The sequence below is a fragment of the Aedes aegypti genome, chromosome 3 (genome assembly GCF_002204515.2).
Source record: "Aedes aegypti strain LVP_AGWG chromosome 3, AaegL5.0 Primary Assembly, whole genome shotgun sequence".
Taxonomy (NCBI): domain Eukaryota; kingdom Metazoa; phylum Arthropoda; class Insecta; order Diptera; family Culicidae; genus Aedes; species Aedes aegypti.
The window spans coordinates 365,937,592-365,957,758 of NC_035109.1; the positions used below are offsets into that span (position 1 = coordinate 365,937,592).

The 20,167-nt window shown below is 36.8% G+C and overlaps 1 protein-coding gene across 4 annotated transcripts in view; it reads right to left on the minus strand.

Annotated features, from left to right (window-relative positions):
- Positions 1-20,167, minus strand: part of LOC5564594 (SH3 and multiple ankyrin repeat domains protein 1) — a 477,542-nt gene that overhangs the window by 37,951 nt on the left and 419,424 nt on the right. For all 4 annotated transcript variants that reach the window (XM_021849067.1, XM_021849069.1, XM_021849066.1 and 1 more), the window contains 2 exons: positions 19,916-20,110; positions 10,749-10,815 (listed from right to left, as the gene is read on the minus strand). In XM_021849067.1, coding sequence (XP_021704759.1) covers positions 10,749-10,815; positions 19,916-20,110 — 262 coding nt within the window. The remainder of the gene's footprint in view (positions 1-10,748; positions 10,816-19,915; positions 20,111-20,167) is intronic.

A 20,167-nucleotide genomic window follows, 5' to 3' on the forward strand; every position in this document is an offset into this window, starting at 1 on the left:
CAATCAATGGTTTTGGACCAAATAAATGAAAGAATGAATGCTATTTCTGAACATAAAGATATGCCATTGAATCATTCTCGTACCAAATATGCATTATACAAGAAATTCCTATTTAATTATCTGTTTTTATAACGAATTAAGCTGGGAAGCAGGCTCTGTTCCAGTAGGGACGTAACGCCAGGAAAATAAGGACAAGAATGGTAAGCGATATGGTAGCCTTAAAATTCAACAAGTGCTAACAAAGTAAAAAAACTCATTCTACTACTTAAAATCAAGTTGGATTTTGACAATCCAAGATGGCCACCAAAATGTTTTTAGTCTCAGATGAAAGCTATACTGCCCATAACTGCATAACAGTCACATTCGACATTTTGAACAAATTGGAGTTAATGCCGTGGAGAGTCATCAAATGATAAATACTTTTGATCAACTTAATGAAATCTGTTAGATTGTTCTAGAAAATTCGAAAAAATACCAAGTTGTTTTGTCACATTGGTAATTATAACCGCATAACAGTAACTTTGAGATTGTAAACGTGCCTCGTAATGTAATTGCAATGACATTTTTATCAGAATTATTTTCTGATTATTCACCTAGAATGCAATATGAGTTGTACAAAATATCAGCCTCATATAAGCATTTTTGTGTTACTGGTAATTTTTTGAAATTTTAGTTTCCTCCCATACTGCAATAAAATGCACACTTGGTATTCCATTTACTCAATGCCTACTTTTGTCGAATGTTACAGATATGCAGTTATGGACAGTATATCCTTCCTCTATACGATGCCAATAAGTTTGCTATGTGTTCCAAGGAAATGTGAGACGTATCGCGTGAAAAAATACCAAAGATTTGTCAAAAATGGACATAAAATTGCTATTCTAACGATGGGTGCCGATGGCGAATTTTAGTTTCCTCCCAGCGGTTTCAGCGAGAATTGCTCATAGGTATTATTTTGGTAAAATTCTTGATGAAAATTGTGTGTTTTTCAATGCAAACTCAACTACCCAGACAACCAGAAGTCGCATGAAAGTTAACGTAATAACTCGTTTATTCATACAAACTACATCAAAACCGCAAAACACGGTGGATAAAATCGTCAGACTAATGAGTTTCCTAGCATAAAACGCTTTTTTCTGAGTTCATTTGTACATTTTGTTTCGTCCCGTACACTCTTACAATGTAAATGAAATCAATCCGTAGCAGCTGTCAAATCAAAATTTGTTATCATAAGTGAAGTGACATGTTAGTGTGGTAGAAAATTTACACTCTCGCATTGTATGTTATTATTCATCACATAATATATTAACGTACGTAAAAGGCCTTTTCGCGACATCTTATAAGTGATATTATGCACATACAAAGCCTCCAGGTGATTTTGTTATACGTACATTTTGGTTGTCTGGGTAGGTATATGGATGGTATGAATTAGTCTGATCACAGAATTGGCAATACAGTCTCATGCAATATACGGGCAATACAGGCAACTCTCCATAACTCTATATTGAAGGAACCATCGAGTTACGGAGGTATCGAGTTACAGAACGCAAAACCAGTGCAACTGCGATCCTAGGAATCATTGAGGTAACCTAGAAAACCAAGATCTACTATGGTTCCCTAACTCGATATCGAGATACGAGATATCGAGTAAGGGAAAGTTGACTGTATTTTGTGTTTCAATCAGTAATATTTTATTCCAAACTTGTTCCGAACCTTTGTCCTACCGCATCATTGAAGGAATATGAGAAATGTAATGATGAAGATCGTATAATGAGAGATTTGCTTTTCCGGTAAACTATCTTACGGTAAATTGAATTCCGGGTAATGGTATAGAATCAGCTTCATCAAATTATTATACAAGCACCACCCACGCTGTACGCAGAACTGTCCTGTGCTGAGCAAAGCATTTCAATGCCAGAAATGCAAATTTGTGCGCCACAATATTTTAAGATCGCAATGGGCCGTTATCGTTTGTCGATCCTTGTCGTCATAGTAGCCTATCTCATCCCGTTGTCAAGTGGGTGGTCAAGCTTTCACTTTCCGCCATTCAGTAGAAGGTGACCGTCGTCGCCGCAATGTTTATTTATTCGGAAGGATTTGTGCAAACAATCTCCCATGATTGTCGACGCCTTCTGTACACTGTTGGCTGGGGGGCAAGAATTATCATAAGCTTCTGCTTGACTGTTCGTCGCCTTTTATAGACGGATATCTGGCGCGATAATACCAGCTAATAATGGGATGAGCAAGGCAGGGCGATAGTCGTACGAACTCAAGTGGCCTTCCGTCTTGTAGGAGATTCCAATTGTCAAGATGGTAAGCCACAGTAATCCGAGCTTAATCTGACATTAATTGATTTACAGCAGTGCAACAATTTTATTTTGTTTGAAATGATTTCCGCCCATCTCGAATATCGATCTTGATAACATCTCTCTCCCCCCTAATTACGAATGCAGATTTTGACACGTTTTTCATGCATGAAAATTTGCGCGGACACGTTCATTATTCATTATTCTCGGGTCTGCTGGTGCTGTTGCTGTTGTCGCAGTTCATGGCCGTGTTGAAGAGCACATTGTGCCACTTTTCTAGTTAAACATGTACACATGCTCATCTTGAGCACGAGGACCCTTGTGCGCTAGACGGAAATAATGCTGGAAGCAAAGTAGATCCTTGGGTATGTTTAAATATTTGCGCGCTTCGCTTCCGAGCAGGATGTTTCATTGTTTGAATTTGAAGGAGGAACAATTAAAACTAACTCATATCAGCACCGTTTCCATAGTTTTAAACACAATAAGTTGCAGCAGTATATGAACACATCCATGCAGCAGTATATGATTCGATAATATCAAATTAAAGTACCATTACTCGGGCTCAATCTGATTTCTTAATCTATTTAAAGATGCATTTCCCACTTTTGCAAGTTAAAGTTCAAGCAAGTCAGCCAATTTAATTTTTTATTTTGATTTATTGTCCAGTTTGACAATTTAAACACCCAAATACTCTCTCTTTAAGTATTCTGATTCAATACATACTAAATCGAAGAAAATCACGCACGAAATTTGTTGGACATTCCTTCCGGAATTTCTAGTATCTACTCCAAAAGGTATTAAGGGACTACATCCAGATTCTGGATTCCAGAAGTACTATCTGTCAAGTGAAGTCTACAAAATGTATTCACATAATCTTAAAGACATCATTAATAAACTAAAGGTCGAAGTCGATCTTCCGTCTTAGAGAATTTTTCAGAGGATACCTTTAAAAATTACTGCAAAGATACTTCCTATGATTATTTCAGAAAGTCCAGCAGAAATTCTTTGAGTAACTTCCCAGGGATGACTACTATGTCTTTTTTAAGATTTTCGTCTTTGGTTTAACGGTATTAGGAGAATCCCAGATGTTTCGTAGACAGTAAATTACTATATTCCATAGTAAACCATCCATACACTTGTCCTAAATTTCACGTTCTCAAACCGCCGAAACAATCGTTGAACCGATGTAACTTTCCCTTTCGTCACACCTGTCATCATCCATTGGGTCCATCGGGTGTCCACTAAGTAGGCTGCTAGCACATGTCAATTATTGCATGATTGATGAGCGTGAGTTAAAATAGCAAATATTCAGCTCCCCAGCAGAGGTGGGTCCCCAATTATCGTCTACCTCATTTTTTCACATTCCTCTTAAAAAAAAACTGAACCGCAAGCAAACGGCGAAAGTGTATCTATCTTTAGCTAGTAGATGCGACTCTAGAAAGCAGCCACGTTCCCCATCTCTATAGAGAGCGACAGTATGGGCAGAGAGCCGCGGCAACGGAAAAATGTAAACAATAACAATGGGGCGGCCCCGAGCGTAAATATTTTAGAAGAAAGGAAAACATCATTCCGAGTTTTTTTTTCGTTTATTCGCTCTAGAAGCGACATTCTTTCTATTACAGTGCAAAACCAAACAAAAAAAAATATGAGTAGAGAATGTTTTCTGCGAACATCTAGGAAAAGTTATTTCGCACACGTACAAAACACACACACACATACGTATCGAATAAAGACACAATCGTTGAGCATAATGGGAAATGCATTCACATTGTTCAGAACGGAAAACATAATGAAATGAGTGGTGTGACATAGAAACATGTACAAATACTATCAAAGTAGGTTAGGCGCAGTGTCGCGCGGTCATGGCATACTCTGCTGATGAAAATCATAATCAAGTGTATGTGTGTCAGAAATGTGCGTTTTTTTGCAGCGATGGAACGTGATATGAAGAAAGTTTTAAAGAAATACATAAGAATATAACAACTATGATAAAAAGTGATATTGCTAGAACCGGCTAAAACGAGCAAAAAACGTAGCGGCACATCTAGAGAGTAAAAAAAACACAAACATTGCAAAGATGATTGCGATGTCTTGAAAGGTTTGTGTGTATGTATTTGTGGCGTATGTGACATGAAGAGCATTCGAATGGGAAAATAAATAAAATATTTTGTAGTTCAGGATATTATTACGCCTTCTGGCACGGTGCTCTCCAGGCCGTTATTATGAGAAATAAAAATCCATCAAATCTGTGCTTCCCAGCTAATTTGTATAACTTTACCGAATGTTTAGGCAAATTTCAAAAAAAAAATCGTTGTACCCGTTTTGAACTTACGCCTTTATGGTACTCCAAAAATTAAAGAGAAAACAGTGATATTTACACAGTTTGTTACCTAATATCAGAAAAAAAATCAACCAAAGTTGGTTTGCATAAATGTTGAGTTACGCCATTTTGAAGCTTTATCGTTGAGAACATTAACTTTAAAAAGGTTGACGTATCATTTGAATATAGTTGACCGTCATTGAACGTGATTACCAGCTATAAAAATATGCAAATTCACTGATTTTTAAAGGCTCACACGCTTTGAGGCATGACAAAGCCAATCGCATCGTGTTGTTATTTACAAAGCAATATAAGGCAATCTGACGTTTAATCATCTTTCTCTTTCCTGCACACACACGCATATGGATTGTTTTCATACGGAAACCGTTTCCGTATGAAAACAACAAACAAACATAAACCCATTTCTCGAAAAATTATTCATACAGACTCAAGTCAAAAGAGTATACAAACTTACTTTATCAATCCTACGTGTTTCGCAGACGAAATTCTACACGTTTCGCTCTGAACTAACTCATTTTTCACTCTTAGAACGTTTAATTTCCGGATTTACAAAACGACGAAAGTAAGATTTTCAACTTTCGCAACCTAACCACTACTTTCGTCACCCCGCTGTATAGAGAGACAAAGTGACTTAACCACGAATCAAAACAAAACACTACTTGAGTCGATTTTACACTGGTAGAAAAACGTCGAAAGTAACTGAATGAAACGACTTATCATTTTGTCATACAATTTTTGTGGGAAACAATAGGAACTATCTAGTATTTCAACGCGAGCTGAATGCATGCAAAATTTAGGCGATGTACACGGTAAAAAAAAAGTTAAAAAGTGGATTCATTTTAATACAGATTTAGAAGACAGGTTGTGATTCTTCTAAATTAATTTTCTCAAAACTGTATGAAAGTTACTTACGTCTATTTGAAAAAGTAATCGAGATTTGATCTTGATGCTGGGAAGAGAAGGGTGCGAGAGCTTTGTAGCAATGTTTGTACTCACTCCCATTTCAAATTTTCTTTTTACTTAAAGAAATACTTTCTAACATTCAATTTACTATTGGCAGCACACATTACCTTATGTGTTTTTTCGATGAATTAACCAGCTCGGTTTTGATGCTTTTGATCGAGTTTTCGTATGTAGGTATCGTTATTCGAAATAAATATTGTGTGAATGAACGGAAATTGAGGGAAGATGAAGCAATAGTAGCTAGAAGATTCTCAAGAAAAGTAATTATTTTGATAAATGAAACACAAAACCGATGCACATATTTGCAAAGATTGACTTTACATCGACATTGTTCGTTCATAAGGATTTAACTTACATGAACGATTTCTCTTCAAAGATTCTCTTTTTCGCTACTTTCTCCACCAAGTTACATAAATTCGTAATATTTTGGAGTAAAATTCAGTGATTCTTCATCCTACAGCATGTAAACATGTAACGAAAACTGAATCAGTTTTCTGATAATGATGCAATGAGAGCAACTATGAAAAGAATCGATGAATGCAGAAAAGCCCTTATGAAAAATCAATGTCAATATGCATGTTTCAATATTGCGGCGCTCATTTTAAATCCACATCCAGCGGCGGCGGTAACGCGTAGAAGATATGCGCGCAATTTAAACGCAACGTCAAGATTCAAGTAGGCTTGGATTTTTTCCTTCTTCAGGGACGCAAATGTTCCAAATTTGCTAAATCTGAAACATTTGGTGGTTTTCATTATCACTGCGACGGTATATCGACATTTTCAGGTAATCACATTATGTGAATTTATCTTGCAGAGTACAATAATCAAAAGCTTTAAAATTTAACTCAAAATCCAAAGAAATTTCAAGTTTAACATATAGGTTGTACTAGCAAGAAGAAGCATGTTCGATAATCTGTAGTTCGGAAGAGTTTTAGAATGAAAAGTAAAATGATTAAGTTTTACTTTCAGTTTAGGTTCTTTGAGAATGCGGCGCTGCCTACTCATTAGGAATTATCTGTGATGAACTGTTATTTTCATCGTTACTCTTTTTGCATTGTTATATACCCATTTTGCGCCAATTCGTATTCCAAGCTGGCAGTACCCTCTAAGATTTTAATGAAATTTTCTAGATGTGTAGACCTAGACTAAGTTAGCCACTTTGCATATTTAGTTTATCCACAATTTATTTGGATGATTTTTTTGGAAAGGGCCGCTCTGTTTTACCCGATTATTTTCAAAACAATGTAACTCTCTCAATAAAGTGTTGTATTGTATTCACATCTCAGCACTGGTAATGAGTAATTAAGTGTCGAATCGTTACTTGGTTGGTTAACATGGTGGTCTACCAAAGACTGCTCTGAATCCCACATAAACTGGAGATTCCTGCTTAATATTAAAATTACATTTAAATTACATGATGATATCCGCTTCGTAATGCATCATAGCGCTTGAGCCTTTAAAAGTTAGTTAATTATGAAAAAGAACTTATGCCTCGTTAGTCTTTGAATACCATTGTGCGCGTCGTGGCCTTGCGCTTAGCGGCGTCAGTCGTCTAGGCGTATAGTGCAACGGAGTGTGGGTTCGATTCCCGCTCGAGTCATTGGGAACTTTTCGTCAAACGAAAAAAATCATCACTGGGCTACTGGGCGATTCGTGTTGTATGTAGCCTAATTAGTGATCGTTCAGTCTGCACAGTCTGTATGTGCTGAAGACGATGTAAATTGTATTTCAATATGAATAACACAGTGTAACACATAAAATGTGAAGCAGATTCTGACTGCAGTTCTTGAAAGTACACAATCATACTAGGAAAACCCTATTTGGATTCTAAGAGATTAGTTCTAAATTTGGAATTACCGTAAGGACGCCATTCACCGCTCATTTAACAGCATTTCAACACATTAAATTCTGTCAAAAATCGGTTTTTCGATATTTTTAACAACTTTTTGCGCTAGACGCAAGATAATACATTTGTTTTTGTAGGAAAGAAGTTGAAATCTGAACAACGTATAATGGTACCGAATAACATGTATGCCAATGACACATGTGTAGGGCGCCATTCACCGCTCTTCCTAAGTATGAGGCTGTATATACACAACTAGTTGGAATTAATTTACTTTCATTAGCTGGTTGTTATCTTTGTGCTATAGTACAACAACATATTAAAGCGTGGCAGCTAAGAAGCATTTTTCGATCTGCCATGATAAAATAATTGTTCAACTCATGTTTACAGCCTTAAACAGCCTAAAATTATGTTTTATAAATAGTATATAAAATTAAATCATATAAATTTCATTCTGATACAATCCATTCTGGTATACTCAAACATGTTGATGACTTTTATTGCGAAAATTTGTTCAGATTTTTCAAAATAATTTTATGGGCGGTGAATGGAGCATGAGCGGTGAATGGCGTCCTTACGGTACGTCCTTTTCAATTTTAGCTTGATCTTTCCTTAGTACGACTATATATCATAAACTATTGGGAATTCTTTAATACAATCGTTGGGCAAAATGTTTTCACACCATAAGGCACATCTCTTGTGAACATGTCATTCTGGTAATGTTATTTATGTTATTTTGCAAAAATTTAAACACATTTTTTAAATTTAAATTTTTAATTTTTTAAAATTCAATAACCGTTCATATTTTAGCATGACTGTCTTCAACAAATAATGCTCCTAATAAACACAAGCAACTTGGCTGAACCTGTTGATAACCTACAAACGATCCTTCTACTTGTTTTGGTCATATTAAGGTGGAGATGAATCGAAGCCAAAGTTCAAATTTTCAAGAGCACGGATCTGGAGAACCAAACATCCGTTTAAGCTGAAAACTTAATCGATTGGTCACTAGCTGGTGGTGACCAATCGATTAGGTTTTCAGCTCAAACGGATGTTTGGTTCTCCAGATCCGTGCTCTTGAAAATTTGAACTTTGGCTTCGATTCATCTTTACCTTAACACTTCAGTGTTCGTGCTTTTGTATTTTGTACACAAACATCGCTTTTCGTACACATCATTAGCGACCAAAATCAAAATAAGAAGAGCCAATGAAAAAAAAAGGTAAAAAAAACTCATTCAACTACTTAAAATCAAGATGACGTCAAAATCCAAGATGGCCGCCAGATTTTTTTCACTCATAATAATACTTTTATTCTCCACTCGACTCGAAAATACACCAACGATTGGAAACTTGTTACTTTGTTGAGCATGAGCATGAGCATTGATGACCGTACAATTCGTAGTTGCTACTCTGTGATTGACAAGAATCATCGAAACTGTACAGGGAACCAACAGATGTAGCTTGGGAGAAGCATACCATCTTCAATGTACATTTTCAAGAACTCTGAAATTAGAAATGTCAATAACGGCGCCAGCCACGTCCTTACGGTCATCGGGGAAGGGAAGGAATGTTAGTGTGACATCCATTGTTACTAAAGACCGAGTATACCTCTGCATCTTCATGGTTGCCACGGGAAGGAGTTTTGTTAGTGGGAGGGCTTCAAAGCTACATGATCAGGATTCACCTTAGTAAGTGATACGATTCATGTAACCTCTGTTTAAAAATTTATCTATCAATGCATCGACATCTTAAACATCGAACTATTCAAAGGTTTGAATCTCGAAATTTTATAAAACATGAATAAGCGCTTATGTGCTTAAAGTGACGAACTATTCATAATTTGTTCAACAAATTCATAAAAAAATACATGTTATGATACAAATGTGTTATTACAAGCATGAAACGAGCTCACCAATTGGTAATCCATTCTTGACTGAACAGTTACAATCGCAGCGTCAACACGTATAAGCAGGAATATAAAATAACTCCGATGGCGCGCGAATGAAGTGCTAACTGAAAAACAAAAACACTCCGAGCGCGCAAAAAATGAATTGGACAGCTTGAGTCTTCGCAAAGCACTGGGCAAACGAACGAAACCAGCGAAAAACAATCCGAGCGCGCGAAAATGAATCGGACTTCTTGGGTCTTCGCAAAGCACTCCGATTGGAAACTTGTTACTTTGTTGTATAAAAAATGAAAACATCATATGATTGCACTCGTCGTACATGTCAAAATCGTAGAACATGGTTTAGAAAATCGGTAATTTCATACCGTTGCTCACCTAATTTTTGTAGGATAAGTATCTCACTCAGTTTTTTCTCAGCTTTCTGATGGTGATCACAGAATTCAAAACGAGCAGTGCTCTAATGGTGATAAAACTTTTTTTTCTGGCAAATTTGGAGATAGCGGCCAAACTAACAATGGCCGCCAATTTTGTTTTCGCTACAAATGAAAGCAATATCCTTACTCTATACGATGCCACTAAGTTTGCTATGTGTTCTAAGGGAAATATGAGACATATAACGTGAAGAAATATCTAACATTTATCAAAAAATGAGCTTTATCGCAAACTAGTCAGCTAGCTGGCGTACTAGGGGTCCAGCAATTTGAGAAAACCGAAAGAACCACTCTTTACTTTTAGCATATACTAGCGATCAATGGCATAAAATTAGAATTCGATGTGTGTCGATGGCGGATTGGTTTCAGCGAGATTTTAAGTTTTCTTGGCATGTTCTGATAAAAACGACAAACTAAAAATCGTGTGAATATCACTGATTTTGTTTTGTTTTTTGAACTTACACTATCAAAATGGCGTAGCTAGAATGCGAACCCTACTATTATTTTTTCTTTAATTTAATTAAATTAATAAACAGTTAACCTATTGAAATCGACTGATGGGCACATATTCTATGGAGATTTTTTTCGGATAATGACGGTCTGGGGAGCACCGTGACAATTCATAAACGTGATGGCGTGTGATATTTTTTTGGAAATGGATGGTTTCGATCGGTGCTTGACTATAACAAAACATAACGAGATTATGATGATGACGATGATGCGAACAAGAAACAGATATTTTTATGAGTCTTGAAAACGTAAGCAGCGAGAAAAACGAGAGCGAAATGTTGCGTTTTTTTGTTGTTGCGAAATTTAAACAAAAAACATTCTAGTGATGTGGTATAGAAGGCAAACGAACAGCTTAATGACAAAATGTGTTTGTTTTTGCAATGGGGTCGTTTCCTGGGCGACTCATTTTTCTACGCTTGCTACGACGACAGCTGAAGGAGTTACTTACCGATATCTTCGCACTTGTAGTTCTGTATCATCTCGGCCAGTTCCAAATTGCCGGCAATTACGGCGACCTGTTTCCGCGGGACAGGGAGAAAAAGAAGGAAAAAGCGCGACAACGCGTTCAATTAGTATCGTCATCTCGGACCGTCTGGCGGATGGATAAAGATGTTGTTGTCGTGTGAAAGAAAAACAAACGGGTGCGCCGAGGAAAACTATACACTAAGGTGACCCATTTTTATAAAAGGAAAATCAAACTGCAAAAATCTTAAGTTACACCATTTAAATTCGACCATATGGACCACCAAAAGCTACAATTAAAATTTGAGCGGAATCCGTTCAAATGTATGAGAAAAACGATTCAAGTTGCATTTTGAACCATTTTTTTCTATTGATTGACGAATCTTCAAATCAATAATGAAATAAATTCGTCGATTTTAGCGCCACCTATTGTCGAAGATATAATTGGAACCGTATTTCCCAAATATTTGATCCATTTTTTTCATAGAAACATCAAGCTCGTTTAGACCCTCTTTAGGAGTTGGTGGATCCTGATCAAACTTTCACAGAAGTTTCTGGTTGTCCAAATGAACAAATTTGGGGGGTGTAACTTAAGCTTTTTTAAATTTGACTACAATGGGCCACCCTACTATACACCTATTAGCAGGAGGAGTGGTGTGTGGATGGGAAAATACGAGACACCGCACGGTGGAGGCGTGAGATTTGCGCTGGAAGATCATCATCTACTCCGCTGTGGTTTTCTATTCAGATGTTTCGCAGCAAAATCCGAGACATGTGAAAAGATGTTGACTTTTTGCCTGCTCGCGGGGAGGGAGGTTCGACAGGGGTGAAAAAATATACATACGTTATACTAATGTACACAAAAGCATAAACCAGGCTTAAACCTCATCTGTCAGAGTGCAAACGAGGCCTTGATGGCTCTTTCGTCGTCTACATTAGCGGTCTGTATGATGGATGTGCGGAGAAAGAAAGTTTGCGACAAACGGTTGTTTATTAGGGCTCTCTCTCTCAGATGACGAGCAGGTGCATAACCGGAGGAGGTGCTATTTGTACAGTGACAGTGCAGTGTTTTCGTGATTGAATGACATTATTTGAAGATGATGAGTATTTACAGCAAAGGTTTGGGGGGGGAGGAAACAATTTGTTCGTGTGATTTCTAAGAACTGATTTGACCAATTGACTTTTGCCGGGAGTATAACTTGCAGGCTCATTATCTGTTTATTGATTTCAATACGGTGGAAACAAATGAGCTATAGCAGATAATGGCTAAACTTGGTTTTCCAGCAAAACTAATTAGGTTCATACGTGCAACGCTGGGTGGTTCAAAATCATGTATTCGGGTTGTTTGTGACGTTAGACTGAAACAAGGAGATGCACTTTCGAATTTACTGTTCACCATTGCATTCCAGGAGATCTGGCATGTAAAGAAACTGCTCTGTCCCTGCACGGTCGCATATGCTCTAGACTCTGCGCACGATATCGATCTTATCAATCGATCGCAGGGCATAGAAGGAGGCCTTCATGATTCTAAAGAGCAGGCGACGATATGCCTGATCATAAATACTAACAAAACCAGGCACATGGTTGCAGGTAGAGACAGAGGTAGCCCTGGTGGTGTTTGATGAAGACCAAAGGACTCTAGAGAATTTCCAATGAACTCTTAAACATTCTCAGCAGTATCCTAACATGATCTAACAGGTTCAGCGATATCCTGATGACTACAAGCTACAAGTGATCCAATGGATTCTGCAAGAAACTTGATAATTTTAGCAGGTTTATGAATTTTCAAACGAGATCTAATCTAAAATCATAACTGCATGATCGAGAGGAATCTGTCGAAAAGCTCCGAATGGTCCTGTCATTTCCTTAATACTGTATTAATTTTGTGTTAGACTTTGAGGATTTTAAGTGGGACTGAGGATTTCTAGTAACATCAATTGTACATAAGCTCAATTCAAAATAAAATAAGGAACAGCTTATGTGTGTATTCTATGAAACTAATCCACGGGCTGCATTAGTAGACATATGCAGGTCGTAGGTTGAGCACCACTGGTCTATGCAATCCTAAACGAACTTTTTTCAAACACACATGCAAATTCGCCAATGCAATTTCGTTCAAGGCGCTTTTGTACATTCTTTAATTTAAGAACTTTTCCCACGCATTCTTTCTTGAACTCATTTAGGAATTACACTAAGAATTCTTTTTAAGGAATTATAATTATTGTCTGGAATCATCTTCTTTTTTGACATTACGTTTCAACTGGTACAGAACCTGTTTCTCAGCACAGCTCAGTGTTCTTATGAGCACTACTACAGTTATTAACTGAGAGCTTTCTTTGCCAAAGTTGTTACGATGTTACTTTAAGCCCAGAGAAGTAAAGAAAATTTCCATTATGAAAAGATCCTGGCGCGACCGGGATTCGAAGCCAGACACCTTCAGCATGGCTTTGCTTTGTAGCCGCGGACTCTGATTTTCGTGACTTTGAAGAGGGAGACAGGATTGGTCTGACTAATAATTCTAACAAAACCAAGTACATGGTTGCAGCTAGAGATGGGGGGAGACGTAAAGTGTTGGTGTAGGAAGTGTTTCAAGGGGACTCCTAACGGAGTAATCAACATTTTCATCGAAATTTTAAACATTCTTAGCGGTATTCTAGCGTGATCTAACAGCTCATAGCGATATCCTGAAGATTTCATGCGTGGTTTCGTGAAATCTGCAGGAATTTCGTGACTACTTAGCGGGTATTTGACAGACATTTATCTACATATACATTCAGACTTTCTTCTACATATTCTTTGTGAATTTTTCTCATGCATTCTCTTACGAACTCGTTTAGGAATAACAAAAGGAATACCTTTTTAGGTATTATAATTATTGTCTGAAATCACTTCAATAGTGGATATTTTTTACTCGTGAAATTCATCTAGACATATGTTTCTAAATATTTCAAATAATTCCTTACGATGGCTTCTGGAATCTTCCATAACCTTTGGAATCTTCCAAAGATAAAAAAGATCCTTCCAGAATGTCTACCCTATTTTTTTCTTGAAATCCTTCATTATTTTTTTATTACATCCCGAACAGGCTAAGTAATCGCAATTTTTTATATGGACATCAAAAAGTGATATTAACTTGACCGATATAAGAGATAAGAGATCTTAAAATAATATCTAAAATTTACTCCTAGAATACCATTAGCATATCGTATTTAGCGAGCTTTTCATTAGATCTGCAAACATCAAACTTTGCGATTTGATGGTCAGAGCTTCGCTTCTGCTCGGGATGTGAAAACTGCATAAAGAATTTTACAGAAATCTCTCTAGAAATTTTCCCAAATTTCCCTTATGGATTTTTTTTCTAGAACCTTGAGTTATTCCAAAACGAAATACAAAGATTAACGAAGGATTTCTAAAGGACTCAACTCATCCCAGAAATTTTGCAACGATCCAACCAGTAGTACCCGACTTAAGCTCCAAGCATTGCTCTAGGCACTAGTATTCATGCTTAAATATCGCCATAAATTTCTTCTGAATACTACCCAAAACTATTCTCCAGAAATTATATCAGGAATTGATCCAGTAAGAATCCTCAAAAATTGGATTTTTTGTAGAAATTCCTCTCTTTCAAGTAACGTCTCCAGGGAACCTTATGGGGCTTCTCAGAGGGTTCAGTTGTTTTTGAACTTCTCTTAAGTACTATTCATAAAGTTCCTTAAACATTTTTACAGTAACTTCCGAAATTTTAAATAGAGTTTCCGAAAAAAATCATAGATTTAAATCAGACCACACATTTTTTCTCCTGGTATTCCTCCAGACGTAATCATTTGATTCCCATAGAAATTCTTCTAAGGATTCTTTTTCTTTTTTTATAACAATAAAGACAAGACGATCCTATGCCAAAGGATCATTTTTACATGAATGGCAAGCACGACAGGATAGAGTATTTCCTCTGGGTTATCGAGAAAATTTTCATTACGAAAAGATCCTAGACTGGTGGGATTTGAACCCACTACCTTCGACTTGGAGTTACTGAATAGCTCTATACTACAATTATTTGGGCCCTGTTTATATTGGGAAATATTCAGATATTGAACACCTCCAATATGTGTCTATGGAATTCATATGATGCTTTTTGAATTCCGCAAATTACGTCAACGTACATTCTATGAGGAATTCCTGATATCATATATCTGGAAGAAATTCCTTCATATTCTCTTGAAAGAATTTGCGAAGAATCTTTAGAAAAATATGTTGAAATCTCTGAATGAATTGCTCTATGCTGGAATTCCAAAAAGATCTCCTGAGGAAACTAATGTAAGTAGATTGGAAAACGAATTGCTGAAAGTATCTGGGAGGATTTGTTAGGATTTTTTTGTGATCTGAGTGTTGGAGAAGTAGCTGTCAATTCAGAATGAATCACAGAAGGTATGTCAGAAAATCATTATTTCTGGAAGAACTTTTGAAAAAAAAAAATACCTTGATTCATTTTTATTGAGAATTTTTAGAATTTGTTGAGAAGCTTCTGGACAAATCTAATTTTCAGACGAGTATTTAGTGAAATTTAATAAGATACTCATGGACATGATGCTATTTTAATTGTTAGCACGATTATTAACGACAAGCTTCGGAAAAGTTCTGGCCCAGAACTTCTGGGAAATTATGGTCCAGAATGATAAATGAGCTCTACATGAACTAACGCTGATTTATAATTCTGGATATTTTCCACGTTTTCAATATGTATCCAGCTATATAAAAAACTATGCCAAAAATTGGAATTGTGCTTGCATCACTTCGTCATACCACAGTAGAAAAGTGGCTTAGAGAAGAAACTTTTTCAAATTTCTTTGAAAAACTCATGCTACCTTTTTCGATGCAATACCTATGATGGAATACGACAAAGAACTTATGGATGAATTTCTAGAAGAGGAGTTGCTGAAAAATTTCCTGTAGGAATCTCAACAGAAATACCGAGATAAATACCTTGAAATTATTTCGTCGAATTCATTGGAAGAATGCGTCGTAAAATTCTTTTATGAGTATTTGGGGATATTGAAATGTTGTTCCTGGAATGAATGTTGATGGGATTAAACACGGAAAATGCTTGAAAGATATTATTCAGTCATTTGTAGCATAATCCTATAGTCGTGTATGGGATCGTTCAAATATTGCGTAACGCAAGATGTTCTTAGAATGCCCTTTGGAAAAAATCTTGGAGGAATCGCTGAGCCAACCCTGGAGGAACCTAAAGAAAAAAATCATGGAGAAATCTTTAGAGTAATTTCTAGAGATCCCTGGATGATCCTCTCTAGAAAAAAAGAATTTGCAGAAATCTCTGTCGTATTACATGGAAGAACACTTAGAGTAATCTCTGAAAGAATTTCTGAGAGAATTTCTTGAGGAATCATTGTCTAGTCCCTGTAAGATTCCTTGGAAAATCCTTTGAAAACAATCTTGCAGGAGTTTCTGGATGAATACCCGACAAATTCTCTGAAAGAAATCTTTTGAATAATTTTTAGAGGAACCCATGTGGAGATTTGAGTAATTCTCAGAGAAATACCTGAAGAAATTGAAGAAACCCCAGAATAATTCCTGTACGAATTTGAAAGGTTACCTGGGTTAATTGATAAAGGGATCTAGAAGCATCTCAAAAGGAATCCCTGGAGAAATTCCTGGAGTAATCCTTGGAAGATCCTTGGAAGAATCACTGTGAAGATTATAAGTGAGGAATCCCTAAAGAAATCCCTGCAGAGATATTTCTGGAGAAACCTTCGGATAATCCTTGGAGGAATCCGCTGGGGAAATCTCTAGAGAAATCCTTTTCCTAATGTAATCCCTAGAGAAATTCTTCGAATAATTTCTGATAAAATTCCTTGAGGATGATTCCATGGTCAATCTTTGGATAAATTTCTAGAGGAAATCTTGATGAAATCCGCGGAGAATGTTTTGAAGGCCAAATAAAATTCTGAAAAAAATCTTAGGTCTATGGAAGATAACCTGGAAAACTGCTTGGAGTAATTCACGTAGCGATTTCCCAGGAGGTTTTCCTTAAGGAATTCCTGGAGGAATCCTTCAAAAAATTCGTGAAGACGAGAATCCCTAGAGAAATTTCTGATGGAATCCCCGGAGGAATCCCTGAAGAAATCCATGGAGCCCTGAAGAGGACTACCCTGCATGTACCCTTGGAAGAACCCATGGGGGTATTTCTGATGAAATATCTGGAGTAAACCTTGAAGAGATTGTTATAGTGTAACCCCTGGAGAAAGACTTGGAGATATCTCTGCAAGGATCCATTTAGAGTTTTTCCCGAATGAATCCTTGAAGGAGAAATCTCTGGAAGAATATCAGGATAAATCTCTTAATAAATTCCTGGAAGAATATCTGGAAGATTTCTTTGATGAATCCTTGGAGAAATTCCAGGAGAAATCCCTGTAAAAATTTTACTTGTGGAATCTATGACGGATTCACTAGAGGCATTCCAAAGTAAACTCCTTGCAAATTTCTTAGATAATCCGTGTAGAGATTGAGCTCGAGGAATCCTTGTCGGAACTCCTGGCAAAATTGCTGAAGGTATTCTTAGAGCCCTACTGGAGCTGGTCTTAAAAATCATAGTGATCAAAAGTTCTTCCCAGAGGAATCACTGGTGACATCCCTAGTTTAATCCCCAGAGAAATCGCTGTAGAGATTTCTATAGATTATCTTGGAGGAATTTCTTGTAAAATCTCTTGAGAAATCTTCGAAGTAGTTCCTGGAGAAATCCCAAGAAGAGTCTTTGCAGAAATTTCTGAAGATATATCGGAAAGAATACTTGAAGTAATCAATGGAGATTTTCCTGAAGGTACTTGTGGGGATTTGCTAGGGCCATTTTTGAATTTGAATTAAAATTGCGTTTGCGGTCAAAAGTTCTTATTCGTCAGCAATAAATCGCTTTTTTCATTTAAATGTACAAAACATGAATAATGGCTTGTCGAATGATGAAAATTCTCTATATTATTAAATTTTCCTAATGGATTAGAATCCCACCGGTCGGAGATCTTTTCGAGTCGGGAGACTTCCCAGAGCACAAAGTATCCTCGTTCGCCCAGGGACGAAAAAAATCATGCTCACTATACTGCCCATAGCTGCATATATGTAACATTCGACAAAAGTAGGCATTGAGTAAATGGAATGCCAAGTGTGCGTTTCATGGCAGTATGGGAAGAAACTAAATTTTCTAAAAATTCCCAGGAACTCAAAAGTGCATATTTGAGGCTGATATTTTGTACAACTCATATCGCATACTAGGTTAATTGTCGGAAAATAAATTTGATAGAAATTTCATTGCTGTTACATTACGAGGCTCATTTATAATCTCAATGTGACCGTTATGCGGTTATAATTACCAATGTGACAAAACAACTTGGTATTTTTTTTCGAATTTTCTAGAACAATCTCACAGATATCAGTAAGTTGATCGAAAGTATTTATCATTTGATGACTCTCCATGGTATTAACTTCAATTTGTCAAAAATGTCGAATGTGACTGTTTTGCAGTTATGGGCAGTATACTTTACACTTTACACTATACACTGACATTTATGCCACCATCAAAGTAACCGCACCATCACCAATATGATTGTACCAATGAAAATGGCACAAAAGTAGATGTAGAAAACTAACAACGTGTTTTTGATTATCAGAAGCAGGAGAGTGCCAGTTTTAGAAAATTGATTATCAATGAGGTTCATATTAATTAAAAAATATGCTGCTATACGAGTAATGAACGATCCGATGCATGGAATCGATGACATTGACGCGTTTTTAGTGTGCTTCGTGCAAAAATTACAACTTCCACAATGTAAAAAAGTCAAGCTGATTCGAATGAATATCATTTGTTTCAATTTTGTTCGATTTGTACTCCATTATCAAAGTTACCCCAAACAGAAAACCGACTTTCGGTTGAATCAAAAATTATATATCCATTCAGAATAAATCTTTTGGCAATCTATCAACTGCAATCGATAGTTATGATGCCAGTACTTGTTTTAAAGATATAAATTATAATTTTTTGAAACAGCATGCATAAATATTCAAAAATTTTTCGAAAAAATTTTCAAAGTTACCCCGTTTTACGGAACCCTTGGTGCTCTTGTAAATATGAATGAAAAGTCATGAAATTGCAACCGTCGTACCATACATGCGTACAAACTTCTGGATATGATATGTACCAGTTCCTTTTGAGACATGTTTCAGGTACCCTTGTGCTCTTGTGTCCAGAGTAGCCATACTTACAAAAAAAAAAACAGGGTTGCATTTTCCGGTTCAATATCTTTCATATATATCTGGTATGGAATACCTCAATAGGGTGATATTCAAAACTGAAAAGACAATAGATGACTCTTTTTCAGTGGTAGTAAAAACGAAATCCTGAAGCAAAGAAAGCACAATGCAAGATGAACTAAACACAAAAAGTTATGTATTCATATTGCGCTTGATTTCTAATCACTACTTTTTCGATCCAGTTTCCTAATTGCAAGTAATTTACGTTCATTATTTTCCATACGTTTTGACAGTTCACCGACTACCATTCTTCCATGCGCTTGTGTTTGAAATTTAGAGTAATTTGAGAATCCAGCGTAGCGCGATCAGTGAAAGGAATACACACATCAGTGTCGCCGCTAGGCGGCCAGCACAGATAAAATGAATGTTCGAAGGGTTGTTGTCTGTACTTTTTGCCACTGGCGCCAACTGTTAGCGATAAAGATAAAAAAAACAGTCGTTACCCTATTGGGTATTCAGTAGTTATTTTCTTCTGCTCGGGCAGGGATAACATGTCCCAAAAAAGTTGGTAGCTACTGGCATGTGACTAATTGAATGCATTCAAATAACACCCACAACGACAATCCATGGAAATCATTTGTGTGAATCCTCCTCCGGTTACCTTTGGGACTAAACACAGTCTCGAAGAGTCTCGTGAAATCGGATAGGGATAGGTAACGGGACATGGAAGCAAACAATGAAAATGGAGGGTGTTTTCTACACAACAACAACAACAGCAACAGTAAGGGTTGTAATATACTACAACTAGTCGAAGAGTGTGAAAAAATAAAAAAAAACTAAAAACATAGTGAAAGACAGCACGAGAGAGAAATACAGTGTTTTTTGTATTTATACTACCTGGTACGGTGTCTGATTGGCATAGTTTAGTGCGCCCCGGTTGGAACCGCGAAAGAGAAGCATTCTAGCGCAAGCCTCCTGATTGTTAACAGCGCAAACATGCAGCGGCGTATTGCCGGAAGCGTTCTGCCCATCCATATCCGCACCGTAGAACAGCAAGTGCTCTAGGTGATGCACTAACCCGTTCCGACAAGCCTACAAATTGGGGTGTTGGGTAGTTTTTTTTTGTGTGTGGGTCGGTTCGTTTTGTAG